Below are 16919 nucleotides of genomic sequence, written 5' to 3'. Positions count from 1 at the left end.
AAGAGAAACTAAATTTTTACTATTCATAAGTAGATTCAAGTAAAATACCAAAAGGATCTGATGTAGTGAGAATTTTGAAAGAAGCTTAGAGAAGACAGGAGAACTTTAAATCATTAATTCCAGTGTAACCCAAAATAAGTCCTCAATAAATACTTACTGAAGGAGTAAATAACAGAGCATCAACAATGTCCTGAAGAGAATATCATTTTACCTACCACACTGAAAGGACTGACAACTTTTTTTTTTTTTTTGCGATACACGGGCCTCTCACTGCTGCGGCCTCTCCCACCGCGGAGCACAGGCTCCGGACGCGCAGGCCCAGCGGCCATGGCCCACGGGCCCAGCCGCTCCGCGGCACGCGGGACCCTCCCACGGCCCAAGCCCCCAGCCACTCCGCGGCACGCGGGATCCCCCCAGACCGGGGCACGAACCCGCGCCCCCCGCACCGGCAGGCGGACCCCCAACCACTGCGCCACCAGGGAAGCCCGGGACTGACAACTTTTTAATAAAATAATAAAGTTCGGGCTTCCCTGGTGGTGCAGTGGTTGAGAGTCCGCCTGCCAATGCAGGGGACACGGGTTCGTGCTCCGGTCCGGGAAGATCCCACGTGCCGCGGAGCGGCTGGGCCCGTGAGCCATGGACGCTGAGCCTGTGCATCTGGAGCCTGTGCTCCGCAACGGGAGAGGCCACAACGGTGAGAGGCCCACATAACGCAAAAATAATAATAATAATAAAGTTCAACAATTTTTATGGGGTATCAATTTAGCAGCTTTTAAATCTTCACCTTATAAAAACCAGTTCTAAAATTAAATTGATAATTACAATAAGTTGTTTAAGTAACTATACTTGTAACATAGGGTGTTATGCTATACTATGTATACAATAACCTTATAGTAATAGAGTGCCAGAGTATATCATATAGTATAATATACTGTATTTGCAACATTTTTATAAGACAGCAAGAATATCATCTGAATTCTTTTTTTCCTCAACCCTCCATAAGATCTTCACAAGCCTCAAGTGGGGCAATTCTCCCCAAAATTTATTATGTCTACCAGTGTTCCCCAATCTCTACACACCATCTAGAATCTAGGAGGGACCCCATTTCTTTCTTTTTATTTATTTATTTGGCTGTGTTGGGTCTTCGTTGATGCATGCGGGTTTTCTCTAGTTGCAGCGAGCCAGGGCTACTCCTTCGTTGCGGTACGCAGGCCTCTCATTGCAGTGGCTTCTCCCGTTGTGGAGCACGGGCTCTAGGCGTGCGGGCCTCAGCAGTTGTGGCACGCAGGCTCAGCAGTTGTAGCGCACGGGCTTAGTTGCTCCGCTGCATGTGGGATCCTTCCAGACCAGGACTCGAACCCGTGTCCCCTGCATTGGCAGGCAGACTCTCAACCACTGAGCCACCAGGGAAGCCCCAGAAAAGGCCTTTTTGAGAAAGTGACACTTGGATAAACAACTGAAGAGCTGAACGAAAAAGCCATGTGGATTTTAGGGTAGGAGCATTCTAGGCGAAGAAATAGCAAATACAAAGGCCCCCACTAGGTACCATGCCTGGAATGTTCCAGGAACAGAGGGGAAGCCAGTATGGCTGGAGCAGAGGGCACAAGAAGGGCAGTGAGAGAGGAGGGCAGGGCCGGGGCAGGGCCAGGTCACATGTGGCCCCGAGTCAAGGTGAGGACTCTGACTTTCATTCTGAGGGAGGCCGGGAGCCAACAGAAAATGATGTGACCTGTCTTACGAGGGGTTCGTTTTCTATTTTGTTTTGTCTAAACTTGTTTATTTAATAGATCCCTGAAAATCTGCTTATCCAACCTGCCAAGAGCATGGCTAATAATATCTACCTATTTATGATTATGAATTATGATGATTATATGAGAAACATAATCGGGACTTAACAGCAGAGAGGTGCACTGCCAAAAACTAACCATTCAGAGTCGCCCGAGTCTGTTGGTTTGTGATAGTAACTATCCTGCTTGCTGTAAAAAATAACGCTGCTGTCATACAATGCTGTACTTATGCTTTAGTAGGATCCAGTATGGCTCTACATTGAGAACAGACTGAGGTGAAGCAAGGGTAGGCATGGAGAGACCAGTCTGGAGCCCACTCCAGTAATCTAGGCAAGATATGCTAGTGCCTTGAACCTGGAGAGGTGGTGAGATGAGAAGAGATGGTGAGAATCGGGTCTGGTTCTAAATTTTGCTGATAGACCTAGAGCTGGGGTCGGCAAGCTACAGTCCACAGGCCACACTTACCTATTTTTGTAAAGAGTTTTACTGGAACACAGCAATGATCATTAGTTTACATATTGCCTATGGCTGCTTTTGTGCTACGGGGCAGAGAAGAATATTTGTGACAGAGACTGCACAGCCTGCAGAGCCAAAAATATTTACTATCTGGCCCTTTAGAGAAAAATTTGCCTGATGGTAAAATTATGTATTGATTGGGCTTCCCTGGTGGCACAGTGGTTGAGAGTCCCCCTGCCAATGCAGGGGACACGGGTTCGAAAGAGTGTGCTGACCCCCGATCTAGAATATGAGGTAAAAAGAAGAGAGAATGTTTTAGGCTTAAGTAACTAGAAAAAAAAGAAGTTGTCATTTATTGAGAAGGGGTCCTAGGAAAAGACAAGATGTAAGGAAATATCAGGAGCTCGATTTTGGACGTGTTACCTGTGAGATGTGTAGTAGATGATGCGTGAGTCTGAGGTTCAAACGACAGGTCTGAGCTGGAGATATAAACTTAGGCATCATCAGATTAGAAATACCAATTAAACCCAGGAAGCTGGATAAAATCAATAAGAGAATAAGCATAGATGGAGAGGACAAGAGGTTAACTGAGTCCTGGAACCCTGACACTTCGAAGCCAGGGAAACGAAAAAGACTCATACAAAGAGCTAAGAAGGAACAGATGGAGACAGGACGAACACCAGGAGTGTGATGCTCCGGAGCCAAACAGAGAAAGCACCTCAAGGAGAATGACGCCAAATCCACGGTGAATGGGGCTGACAAGTCAGATCAGACAGTGACTCAGAGCAGACCACGGGAGGCCTCACCTGACGGGATTCGACTCAGCAGAGGTACAAGGACAGAAGGAGGAGACTGAGGACAGGCAACTCTTTCCAGAAGTTCTGTTGTGAAGGGGTGCAGAGATGTGGGGTGGAAGCCGGCAGGGTATATGAGATCAAGAGAGTTCCTTTCTATTTACTCCCAAGAGGGGAGAAGGAACAGCATGCACAGTGGCTGTTAAAAGAGAAAATAAAAGGTTTCCACTTGAGATGGAAAACCAGATGAAGCAGGAGAGAGACAGGAACTGCTGGAACAACAGCTCTGGGTAGGTGAGAGGAGATGGGATCCACGGTGCAGCCTGCAGTTAGGGCAGGGACAGTTCAAGCCCAACAGGAACTGGCCACACATTTGAGTAGGTGGGTAGAGGCATGATCGAAGCTTAAGGAGGTAAGTTCCCTTCATTTTGACCATTAGTTCAATCTTGCATTTTCAGATTATTTTATCTTAAAAAAAAAGCATCAACCCAACTCATGAAATCAGCAGAACCAAATTTATTCTTAATCTCATCGCCATCGGAGATAAAGACCTGACCCTGTTTGAAAAAAAAGATGAAAGCTGGGCTTCCCTGGTGGCGCGGTGGTTGAGAGTCCGCCTGCCGATGCAGGGGACACGGGTTCGTGCCCCGGTCCGGGAAGATCCCACATGCCGCGGAGCGGCTGGGCCTGTGAGCCATGGCCGCTGAGCCTGCGCGTCCAGAGCCTGTGCTCCGCAACGGGAGAGGCCACAACAGTGAGAGGCCCGCGTACCGCAAAAAAAAAGATGAAAGCTATAGAAAGGAAAACAAGTAGCTTCAACAGATCACTATCAAAATGAACAGACATTAACAAAACACACTCTAATGATCTTAATCTTTAAACTATTGCTTGCAGGATTTTAAAAAGCTGCTGTTCAATTCAGCAATTGTTCAATTCATTTTATGTTGTTGTGGAAATGCCACAACTGTAAGCGTTAAGAGCAAGCTTACAGTTGTGGGAACTATAAATGTGTCCCAGGTGTGAAGGCAAGGCTTACCTGATGCACCTATGGGGGAGGTAGCTGGGGTCATGTTGTGGACATTGAGACCAAGACTCTGGGACGGGCCTGGGGCTGAGGCTGCTACAGGAGGCCCCGGAGGGCTCTCCCTCTGGGGAGAGGTGAGCGGGGTGTTTGGCTGGGAGGTCTGTCCACCAGCAAGTCGTGCCAGGCGCCTCCGTCGGATCTACAATGAGAGCGAAAGGGCATTTTATAACTGAACAGCAGAAACACAATTCTGAGAAAGAACAACAACATTAATGTTATCAATAAGCATACTAGAGCTTGACAACTAAATATGCCTTGAGAAAAAAGCACTCATTCAAGACAAGTGATAACTCTGTGTACCAGTATTTTCATAAGCTACCACCTTTTATTTTATTTTATTTTTTTTGGCCACACCACACAGCTTGTGGGATCTTAGTTCCCCGATCAGGGACTGAACCCAGGCCCTCGGCAGTGAGAGCTCGGAGTCCTAACCACTGGACCACCAGGGAAGTCCCTAAAACCTGCATCGTAATCACCTTACCACCTCTGTTTACTGAATCTTCTTGAGTGACACTGTGAATTTGTAATAAGCATACAACACTTTTAAACACACTAAAGCTTGTTGTTACTATAATAAAACTACATAAATTTGGTCATATTAATAGGGAGGATATGAAATAAATATAAGTCACTGAAACAGTGAAAGTAACAAAAGTTATACTAGGACCAATTTTACTCTCACTTTCAAGAAAAAAATGATTAGATTTTTCTTACTTAATTTCAATAAAAACATAATCAACAACTTCCTCCTTATAATGACATCTCAGAGTTATGAAGTGATTACAAATATGTACCACAAAATCCCGGTGGATCACAGAAATGTTTTCCCCACATTTTGATAGTCATTAATTCATAACCAGGCAAAAAACTCTGAACATCTGCCCTCCCAGGCAGTGGGCATACGCAACAATTACGATAAGGCTTCTGGCTCTAAGTAGGCATCAAAGAAGCAAACCAACTAGGTTGCTCACACTCCTTCCATTACGAATAAGTTAGATGAAAAAGTTAAATTACGACAAATGCTAACGGGGATGGACCTCATCTGAACTAAGAACCTATTTGTCATATTCTAACATTGTTGGAAACCTGCTCCTTCTATTGTTCAGACAACAAGAACATCCTGATTCTTGACCCCAAAGTTCAGAAGCCCCTCCCTGTGCCCCTGCTGTAAATACATCTATCGATGAATTTATACAAAATCTTGAAGTTGTTTGGCCACAGAAAAAAACTTGTATAAATTATTTACTATTGTGATTAGATCTACACAAAGTTGTCTTTTCACTGTCTGTGTTTTGTTAACGTGAAATTAAATTGTAGTTATCAGGGGCTTCCCTGGTGGCGCAGTGGTTGGGAGTCCGCCTGCCGATGCAGGGGACGTGGGTTCGTGCCCCGGACCGGGAGGATCCCACATGCCGCGGAGCGGCTGGGCCCGTGAGCCATGGCCCCTGAGCCTGCGCATCTGGAGCCTGTGCTCAGCAACGGGAGAGGCCACAACAGTGAGAGGCCCACATATCACAAAAAGAAAAAAAAAAAAAAAAATGAATGTAAAAAACTAAGCATAGTTTTAGATACAAAACAAGTTAAAAAAAAAAAAAAAAAAAAAAAAAAAAAAAAATTGTAGTTATCAGTAAAAGTTGGCTGCCTAGGGAACAATAATTGTATATTCAGTTTAACAGAAATAAAAGAATATGTGTCTTAAAAAAAAACCAAACACCTCTCACTGAAAGAAGCTAACGGAGTCATTCTCTCAGGAACACTTCACTGGGGTGGCGGTGGGGGGACGGACCAGAAACACCACCCCCAACCTGTTCCCAATGCAATTATCAAGCCAGAGACCCAGGGTCTGTGTTCCCAGCTTCTCTGCTGCCCTTCACCTCCTCAAACACAGACAATTTACCACCAAGTCCTGTTCCTTCTGCTGGAGTCCACCCTCCCCGCTCAGCTCCTCTGCCACCGCCCTCTCTCACCAGGACCTCTGCAAAAGCTTCCTAATGGATACGCCTGGGTCCACTCTGGCCTGATGAGGGCAGAGGCTCCATCTGCCTTTCTTTAAACACTTTCAAAGCTTTAGATTTCTGAATTGCAAATCAAGACCACATGAGCTAATACCTCACATCCATCAGGATGGCTACTATCAAAAAAACAAACAAAAACCCATAAAATAACAACTATTAGCAAGGGTGTAGAGAAACTGGTACCCCTGTACACTGTTTTTGGGAATGTAAAATGGTGCAGCCGCTATGGAAAACAGTATGGCAGTTCCTTAAGAAATTAAACATAGAATTACCATATGATCCAGTAATTCCATTCATAGGTATATACCCAAAAGACCTGAAAGCAGGGACTCAAACATGTATTTTTTTACCCATGTTCATAGTAAAATTATTTCCGAAAGCCAAAAGGTGGAAGCAACCCAAATGTCTATTAATAGATAAATAAAATGTGCTCTAAACATAAATGGAATATTATTCAACCTTAAAAAGGAAATTCTGACTGCAACACGATGAGCCCCAAGCACTCTATGCTAAGTGAAATAAGGCAGTCACAAAAAGACAAATACTGTATGATTCCACTTACATGAGGCACCTAGACTAGTCAAATTTCATAGAGGCACAAAGTAGAATGGTGGTTGCCAAGAGCTAGGGAGATTGTTTTTTTAATCTAAGTATAGAATAAAATCCTAAATGATAAGAAAGCAAGTATCACCTAGATTCCTCTGCAACCCATTCTCCACACAGCAATCACAGTAATTCTTTAAAAACACAAATCACAAGGCTTCCCTGGTGGCGCAGTGGTGACAAATCCGCCTGTCAATGCAGGCGACACGGGTTCGAGCCCTGGTCCGGGAAGATCCCACATGCTGCGGAGCAACTAAGCCCGTGCGCCACAACTACTGAGCCTGCGCTCTAGAGCCCACGAGCCACAACTACTGAAGCCTGCGTGCCACAACTACTGAAGCCCGCGCACCTAGAGCCTGTGCTCCGCAACAAGAGAAGCCACCGCAATGAGAAGCCCATGCACCGCAAGGAAGAGTAGCCCCCGCTCGCCGCAACTAGAGAGAGCCTGCGCACAGCAACAAAGACCTAACACAGCCAAAAATAAATAAATAAAAAGAAAAGCCAGACATGAAAATGCAAACACTGCATGATTCCATTTTGATAAATTTCAAAACCAAGAAAAACTAAACTGTAACATTAGTCAGGATAGTGGTTACCTTTGGCAGGGGGTGCGGGGGTACAGGGAGGATGGCTGGGGGAGGCATGAGCGGGTGTCTCGGGTGCTGGTAATGGTCTTTTGTCTTTTTTAATGAGATGCTAGTTTCACAGGTGTGTCCACCCTGTGACAATGCATTGGGTTGTATACTTACAACTATGGGTGGTGAGTTCATGAGTGTTCATCATATTACTCTTCATAACTTATACGTTAAATATGGTCTTTTACATGTTTCAAATAGGATATAATTTTAAAAAATAAATTCTACTTATCCCTCAAGGCCCACTGGAAATGCTACAGTCTTTATGAGGATTCTCCATTTTTTTAAATTTAGGGTAAATTAAAATACCTTACACAAACACTGTGCTTACTACCTGATACTGAAATTAAGGCAGTATTTTCATTTTAAAATGTGTTTGTGTATACACACCAATACAACAGAAGAGACTTTAAATTTTCAAGGAAACCAGCATTGGGGGATTTGCTAGAAGTTTCAGTACTTTAGAGGCAGCTAAACTTAAGAGCCCGTGCTTGACTTGAAATTCAAATGCAACCTTTACTACTAACTCACTACCTAGGTGGGCTCAAGACAAGTCGCCTGACCTCTCTGGGCTTCCAGTTCCGAATCTGTACAATGGCAATAAACAGTGCCTTCCTCAGAGAATTGTGAGCAAACTACCACTTTGCCCTGTTCTCTAATTCATTTTATGTTCACGGCTCTTAGCTGACCTACTACATATGTGACGTTTCTTTTTTTAAATAATTAATTAATTTATTTATTTTTTAGCTGCATTGGGTCTTTGTTGCTGTGTGTTGCTGGGCTTTCTCTAGTTGTGGTGAGCGGGGGCTACTCTTCGTTGTGGTGAGCGGGGGCTACTCTTCGTTGAGGCGCGCGGGCTTCTCATTGCAGTGACTTCTCTTTTAGCGGAGCACGGGCTCTAGGCACGTGGGCTTCAGTAGCTGTGACACGCGGGCTCAGTAGTTGTGGCTCACGGGCTCTAGAGCACAGGCTCAGTAGTTGGGGCGCATGGGCTTAGTTGCTCCGCGGCATGTGGGATCTTCCCGGACCAGGGCTCAAACCCATGCCCTGGCAGGCAGATTCTTAACCACTGCGCCAACAGGAAAGCCCTGTGATGTTCCTTTGTGTATTGCGTGTTCACCATCCCCCTACTCGAAGTTTCTTCAGGCCCAGGCTTTTCTCAGTTTTTTCTCTGATGGCTCATCTGTACCTAGAAGAGTGCCTGGCACATAGTAGGTGCTCTTTAAATATGTGCTGAATGAATTAAAGAATAAATGAAAACTATCAGAAAATGCATTGCACATAAAATTTACTGTTTAGGGAATGATAATATTACCTTTGAAAAAGCACACACGTTGCTTTTGAAAAAAATATGAAGCCACTTTAAATCTGGGTGCCGGGCTTCCCTGGGAAGTGCCCTTCAGTGGACTGACCACTTTCCACCATGGTGGTGGCTCTGAACTGGCCTAGCAGCCTGAGGACCCTGGGAATTTCTGGACTGGAGACTCCAAAGAGAATGGCTATGAGCAATCGCAGGTATGAAGGCCTACCTAATTAATTTGATGATTAAGAGACATGACCTCACTTTCATCACAAGCACAACGTATGAGACACAAAATAAAAATAGTCCCAACACACCAAAGTATTATTAAACGTTTTCCTCTTTGCCTACTCTATATACATAAGCAGGTAAGACCGGTAGAATGTCTTTTAAGTTAAGCAGAAGTCCTTTTTAAAAGAACTGTCTTCCTAGATGTCACAGAGAGTAAAAAACCAAGAGCATAAAAAAGGAACTTCCAATTCCTCAACTTACGTCCTAACCACAACTCAAACCCAAACATACTGATCATGAAATCTCATTCCTAGAGTTTTTCTTGTCTTGACTGTTTCAGTTCTTATTTCACAAACGACATTAAAATAGGGGTTTCCCGGGAATTCCCTGACGGTCCAGTGGTTAGGACTCAGTGCTTTCACTGCTGTGGGCCTGGGTTCCACTGCAGGGGGCACAGGTTCAATCCTTGGTCAGGGAACTAAGATCCTGCAAGCCACACGGCACAGCCGAAAAAATAATAATAATAGAATTTTAAAAGGATAAAATATAAATAAAATAAGAGGTTTCCCTGGAACTGTTTTATCTTGATGTAGCATTTCCTACCCTCGCATTTCTGACTAACTAAAAATAGATTCAAAACAGCCTCTGTTCAAAACAGCAAGGGCCACTGTGGTGACACGAGGCAGAAGCTAAGACAGGATGGGCCAAACCGATCCTCCTATTTTTAGCGTTTGTGTGGGAAAAAATAAATCCAAAAGGCATTGTATTAAATTTAGTAAACAGTCATTCTACAAAAGCATCTTACTTTTCCAAATTATTAAATTCTAAAATATTAAATTCTAACATAAAGAAAAACATTTTCAAATATTTACTCTTTGGGATGGTGTCCTTCTAGAGTTATCTCCTGTTTTGATTATTATTGTAGGTTTTGTTTTCTTTTTTAATAGCTGGTCACATCTAAAAGTTATTAAATGCTATGACAATTTCACAATATGCCTATATCTAAGCCCAACAATATATCTCAAAGTAAATACATTCAAATCTGAACACCACAGCTCTGAGATCTAAAATTCACAAGTTTCCTTTTTAAAATTCACAATTTTAAATTAATTTTCACTTAAAGCTCCAAAAGTCTTGTCACTTAAATCCCCCCCATTTAAAAAGAATAAATTAAACTCAGTCTATCACTGTCACCCTATATACATGAGGCCAAAAATATGAAAAAATGCTTTTTCTTTAAATCCTAACATTACAGCAAGAAGTGACTTAAGAATTTAAGTCAAAGATTTCAACTGAACACAAGTACATGTCTCCTTACTTCTCAATACAATCCTATCATCTCCTCTCCTGCAAAGAGGAAGTGAATACGGCACTCAGATAATAAACTTTTCTAGGTTAGTCACTGACAATTATTGATACTTTGGGAGGCTGCTGCAAACTCTAAGACAAAAGAAAAATTAACATTAATATGATTAACACTTACCAAACCCTTATTATGTCTCAAATGCTGGTTCTAAGGGCTTCACGTATATAAACTTAGTTAATAATCCAAAGAGACAGTACATTTATTTTCCCATTTTACAGATGAGAAAGCTGAACTCAGAGAGGCTAAGTGACTTGCTCAAGGTCACACAGCTAGAAAACCAAAGAGTAGCCACTCTAACTCCAGAGGGTAGTCTTACCCAAACCCCACTGATCTTTTACAGAAGAAAACCCCCTCTGAAGCTGCAGTGTCTTGCAGATGGAGGCAGCCTTACTTCCCTGATGACGCAGTGCTTGTGCATTATGAGTTACGAATAAAGGAAGTTATGCATAGAATGTTGGTATTTCAGGTACTGTATTTATATTCTAACAACATTAGAATATTAGTAATCTTCCTCTTTGATGACTGTGTATTCTGAAACAAAGAATATTTCCATTTTCTTCTTTAAAATATATAGAGTATCAAATAATAAAACAGGAAAAAGATGACACTTTATGAACATAATCTTGCCCCCCAAATTCAGTCCTTTGTCGGTTTTTTGTCTACTTTGCACCAGCCACGGTAGCAGGCACTAAAAGTAAGACAACACTGGGGTCATAGGCTCTCTATCCTTAAGGACTTCCAGATCCACTGGAGAAAGACATAGAAGAAAATCAACAGTTATGACACAGCAAAATAAGGTCTGCACGAGATATAATGAGAGTAGAAAAGACACAAAGGAGAAGAGTGCAACTCTTCCCCTTTGATGATGGATGTTTGGGGCACATCCATTATCACTTCACAGGGAGGTTACACATACACACATACATACATAATACATACGTACGGAGCTTAGTCATGCCATATCTTTTTTTTTTTTTGCGGTACGCGAGCCTCTCACTGTTGTGGCCTCTCCTGTTGCGGAGCACAGGCTCCGGACGCGCAGGCTCAGCGGCCATGGCTCACGGGCCCAGCCGCTCCGCGGCACATGGGATCCTCCCAGACCGCAGCACGAACCCGTGTCCCCTGCATCGGCAGGCGGACTCTCAACCACTGCGCCACCAGGGAGGCCCAGTCATGCCGTATCTTTTAAAGAAAACAATGTGTTTCCTATTCAGATATCTCCTGCTCTTAAAAGAAGGTATATTTTTATGTTATATGTATTTTACCACAGTATTTTTTTTAATTGAATTGAAAAAGCAGGTTGCAAAAGGGCACACACTGTGATTCCATTTGGGTATACTTACATTACAATAGGTATTACTGCAAATGAAAATGGCAATGATACATAATAAATTTCTATTTTTGCCCATCTTCCTTTCCTTTCACACAATTTCTGATGAAGAGAATGAAACTATTATTATCTCCTACTATGTCTATAAAATCTGAAAACATTCAGATGCAAGGGCTGCTCTGCTCCAAATCGTCCACACTCCAAGGACCCATGATGACAAAGTAGCCTCTACAGGGAACACTCCCACTTGTCAAGGCAAAGGGAGAGGAGGAGCGAGCACACTGGGTACTGGCCCAGAAGGGACCTATTCGTTTCTGCTCACATCTCATTGGCCAAAACAAGTCACATGGCCACACCTGCAGCCAGTGGGGCTGAGAAACATAACCTTCCGCCAGGAAGGGGCAGGGAATATCTTGACAATAAAACAGTCTAGTGCAGCAGAGGCTCTTTTTTCTTCAGCACACACACTGTCCAGGTGTTAGGGGTCACCCTGTACTGCCGCCTCTTTCTCCCCAGCAAACTCCTCTCTAAGACAACTGCCCAGCACCCCCTCCTCAGGTCTTTGCTCAAATGCTACCTTCTCAGTGAGGCCTTCCCTGGCCACCTCCTGCTCCCCTTCTCTGCTTTATGGTTCTTTGTACATTCAAACAGTTCAGTCAAAACCAACATGTATGTTTATGTATGTATGTTTATATGCACACACACACACACACACACACACTTACATACTAAGTGAATACGGAAAAAGGCAACGCTAACACACGATGAATCCATCCAGGTGACTCAATCAATCTTTCTGCAGATTTGAACATTTTCAGAATAAAAACTTGAGAGAAAAATTACACCTACCAGCCCACCTGGCTTGGGTTTTCTCTAGCCGTGTTCAGCTGCACACAGTAGGCATGAAGTTGGAGCAGCCAGGGTTGCCCATGAGTATGAGACAGTGAGACAGAGGGAAGGTAATGCACAGTGTGTACAAGGGGCGATTACAATGAAGCACAAACCCAAGACAAAGGAAGCCCTGGCAGCATTCCGATTCCAGGTTCCAGTTCCTTCCCGTGACCCAGCTATCTTGCTGTCCCTGGGTTCAGAAGGAGGACCCCTGTATCCTTAAAATAAATCCCATTTTTGCTTAAGCTGGATAAGCTGCTGTATTACTTACTGTGTACATGTTTATAAATACTCAGTTCCCCAAAGACATGATCAATAGTTTGTGCACAGAATAACACCTGGCTTTTTTCACTATTAGGTTTTCAGGACTCAAAATCACTTTCGCTAACTATAGTAAGTCATTTCTGAATCAGCCCAAAGAGTAATCTTGAAAATCAAGCAACATACAAATTCTACAACATAACACGCTGTGCACATTACCTGACTAGAGTTTCTTCCTCAGGACAGGTAGGACTCAGCAAGCAAAGGGACACAGGAGCACTGGCAAAGGTGGGGAGGCTTTGTGAGAACACACAGTGTTTAGGGAATTCTGGGTTGCTTGTTAAAGATGCGTGTGAATGGCCAAAGCAAGACACAAGGCAGGAAAGACAGGCTGGGGCAAGCCCATGGTGAGCTCTGAATACCATCCTACGGCTGAACTTTTTCATGACGGCAAGGAAGAGATTTTGAAGGAGTGACTGGGTCAGATTTATCTTTTAAAACACATCACTCTAGTTACCATGCAGAGAATGGACTCAGGCAGGACAAAGAGAGCCTGGGCAAGGGGGACGCTGGAAGGGACAGTTCCAGGGATATTTAATGTGTATAATCAACAGAACTCGGTCATTATTTTGGAAGTGAGATGTGAGGAAGGGTGGAGAGTCTAGATTTCGGGCCAGGATACCTAAGTGGATGGTAAAATTCCTAAAACTGAGAATACAGAGGGAGGAGTTTTTTTTGTTTGTTTTTTTTTGTTTGTTTGTTTGTTTTTTGCGGTACGCGGGCCTCTCACTGTTGTGGCCTCTCCCGCCGCGGAGCACAGGCGCCAGACGCGCAGGCTTAGCGGCCGTTGCTCACGGGCCCAGCCACTCCACAGTATGTGGGATCCTCCCGGACCGGGGCACGAGCCCGCGTCCCCTGCATCGGCAGGCGGACTCTCAACCACTGCGCCACCAGGGAAGCCCAGAGGGCGGAGTTTTTAAGAAGAGAACATGAGCTATGATTAGACTACTGGGTATGAGACGCCTGTAAGAATACCCAAACAGAAATGCCCTATAGGCAGCTGACATTTGTTTTATTTATGGTTATCATTTCCTTGTTCTAACAAGGATCGAAAATGATTAACCAAAAAACCACATAAAATACATTTTTAATTTAACTTAATTAAGTTAAAATCAAATATTGATAGATAAGAAAACTAGAACAGAAATAAGATGATGACAGAAAAAATCAGATAAAGCCAGAAGGGAGATTAGTACACATTATGCATGTAGTTTACCAACACAGTATGTGAGTGACAACACATATCACATACTCAGTATCGGCAGATGCTAATGCCAAAATATGACTCAGAGAAAGCAATCCATTTGAGAGTGGCCCAAATGAGGAAGGAGGGCCTTGCCTCACCTTTGTGGTGTGGCTTGATTTTAAGATAGACTTCAGAGTACGAAGGGCAGGGATTCAAAACCTGAGGGTCATGAGGATCTCCAGTTTTCATAAGGTTTGTAAAGAGGTCCCTGACTCAGAACAGATTAAAAATCACTCTCTCAGGGAATGAATGGGCTGCATATCCTTCACTCGATCCCCCATAAACATGTGCCCTCAACAGAACTCCTGGTGAGCCCTGAGCTGAAGCAAGTTTTAGTGGCCCCTCCGGTGATACCCCAAAGCAGGGCCGTGTGTAGAAGTATAGCTGCTGAGAAGACACACGCACCCTCACTGCCTGCCAGGCTGGGGCAGCTGGAGATTTGGGTCCAGATCGCAGGCAGGATATACGAACTCGCAAGTCACCAGTACCAACACTTACATGGCAGATAACTCTAGGTACCAAGAGCAGAAATTTGCTATCTAGTTCACATCCATCTCCTGAGGACTGCAGAATCGAGCATGGACCACAGGAGCACTAAATAAGTACCTGGAGAATAAATAAGTGAAGGCCCAGTAAAAGGGTATTCATTCATGCATGCATTCATTCATTCAACAGATATACCTTGAAGGTAGGGAATGAAGAGATTCGAGAGTAGAATCCTGAGAAATATCATCATTGAAGGTATACAGGAAAGAGCAGTCTGTGATGGAGACAGAAAAGAAGGAAAGAAGTCAAGAAAAGCTGTATCCCCGTGATATCCAAAGGAAGAGACTTTGAAAAAAAGAAGTGGTCACCATGGTCAAAATCCAAAGAGAGGTTAACTAACACATTCTGAAAAGTGCCAAGGGATTTGTCAATCAGGTGGTCTTAGCAAGAGCAATCTAAGTGGAAAGATGAAGGAAAAAGCCTCCCCAAAAAGCACAGGAAAGGAGGGGGGACTGAAAAATGAGTGGGGAGAAGAGATCTACCCTTGTAAGAGCCTAGTCTGTGAAAGTAGAGCCAAGGGATCAAGTGACAGCAAGAGGGGAATGCAGGACTAGAGGTGGCATCTTGTTTTTCGAACCAGAGTGAACTGGACATTTTATTAATCAAAACTTGCAATGTTCAAGAGGGAGGACGCTAGATAGAGCAGAGGTACAAAGGTAGGAAACAGCAGAGTATGCGAAGTATATACACACTGAGAAAATCCGGGAAGGCAATCCCCCCGCCAAATTAACAATGGTTCTCTCTGGATAACAGGTTTACAGGTAATTCTTGCTTTTCCCTTTATTCCTGATTATGGAAGTCTTTGACAATGAATCATGCAGAATTCAGTGAATCTACACTACTGAATTTATAAGCAGAAAAAAATAATTTTAAATGAAGAGGGTAGGTTAGAAAAATTTCTAAAATCAATTTCCAAAAATCTATGACTCTAGAGGGACAAAAAAAAAAAAAATCATATGTTAGAAGGTTTAGTTGTGGGGGGAAAATACCTAACCTAGAAAAAAATAGTGGAATAGTGGAAGAAAGTATATACACTAAAATGTAAACTACAGGTATCCCTGGATGGTGAGATTCTGAACAAAGATTTTGCTTCTACCTTCTGTTTCCTATTTTTATTTTTGCCTCATAATACAATGAACCTAAAGTACATTTAATTGAAGAATCTGCAGTTCTCTACCCTTCCTTTAATGGCAAGTCATAAAAGGGACGCATCAGAAGAATGGAACAGACAGCTGGCCGCATTCCTGTGACTGTGCACCGTAAGTTGTAACACATGAATTTAACAGCTCAACGAGCCCAGATCCCATACTCCAAATAAAGGACCAAGCCCTCCTATCAGCTGAAACCTGCCACTGGACACACAAAGCACAGCAGAGGGAGACAACAGTAGACCAGTAATGTCACCTCTGCAATCTGTCTTCCAATCATTTTCTGCTTCACTTTCCAGATTACCCACCCAACTCAATAAATGTTTACTCAAAGCTACAAGAAGCCTGCTTTCTCTACTGTATTTCCTCTCCAAAGGATATGATGACCATGTTCACGACTGACTCCCAGATTAAAACCTTAAAGCATCAGTGCTTTTCCCAAACACTCCTCCCCAGCCCAAACATGTCACACACAGCAGGGGGACCATGGATCCCAGCAGTGCACTCCAGGTGCTCCTGTCTAATTTTAACAGAGCCCCTTCCACTCTCAGAAGAGTCCTGGTTTGGACACGACCATTTCGTGGTCACTTGCTATCTGTCTCGCTGTCCTGCGTTCAGCACCCCCGGGCCGGTGCCCCCTCTATTCCAGCGCCTGTCTTTACCCACATCCACTTAGTTGCCTGCCAGGCTCCCCTTCCCTTCCCTGTGAAAGGAATGCAGACAAGGTAAGTTATCCGACTTCCTCCATGAGTACTTTTCTAGTTGAGTAAATCTCTCAAAAATAAAGCACAAAATTCTTACAGAGGCCAAGTTCCAGCAGTCACTGGCAAAATACACAATTTTCAAACTAACTGTCTTTTGAACTCTACCACCCTGGCTGTTTTACCATAGGACACTCACACCTACGTAACTAGTCTAACCTCCAACCCCAGTCTGGCTCATGACAAAGAAATGATTTTATTGTCATTAGAAAAGAGACTATAAACTGTTTTATCTCAGGGAGAAAAAAGGTTTGACCCTTAGTAATTCTCCAATGCCAGGCAGTGATTACAGGGTTTTTCATTACATGGAGTTTTATAAAGTCCAACAAAAATGACAGATGTCAATATTTTCTGCATCTGATCAATAGTATGGAAAACGCTGGGTATGTGTTAGGTATGTGCCTA

General features: G+C 43.5%; 1 protein-coding gene across 2 annotated transcripts in view; it reads right to left on the bottom strand.

Annotated features, from left to right (window-relative positions):
- UBE4B (ubiquitination factor E4B) overlaps nt 1-16919 on the bottom strand; it is a 110924-nt gene that overhangs the window by 77376 nt on the left and 16629 nt on the right. The window contains exons 1-2 of one of the 2 annotated variants that reach the window (XM_007463140.1): nt 5159-5167; nt 4074-4260 (exon numbers count right to left, since the gene is read on the bottom strand). In XM_007463140.1, coding sequence (XP_007463202.1) covers nt 4074-4107 — 34 coding nt within the window. In that variant the 5' untranslated portion in view covers nt 4108-4260; nt 5159-5167. Of the gene's footprint in view, nt 1-4073; nt 4261-5158; nt 5168-16919 lie in introns of those variants that run through there. The other variant, XM_007463139.1, reaches the window with a different exon arrangement.

Source organism: Lipotes vexillifer, unplaced genomic scaffold, assembly GCF_000442215.2.
Source record: "Lipotes vexillifer unplaced genomic scaffold, Lipotes_vexillifer_v1.1 scaffold109, whole genome shotgun sequence".
NCBI classification, from domain to species: domain Eukaryota; kingdom Metazoa; phylum Chordata; class Mammalia; order Artiodactyla; family Lipotidae; genus Lipotes; species Lipotes vexillifer.
The sequence above is the reverse complement of the archived record's forward strand: the minus strand, read 5'-3'. Positions and strand labels throughout refer to the sequence as shown.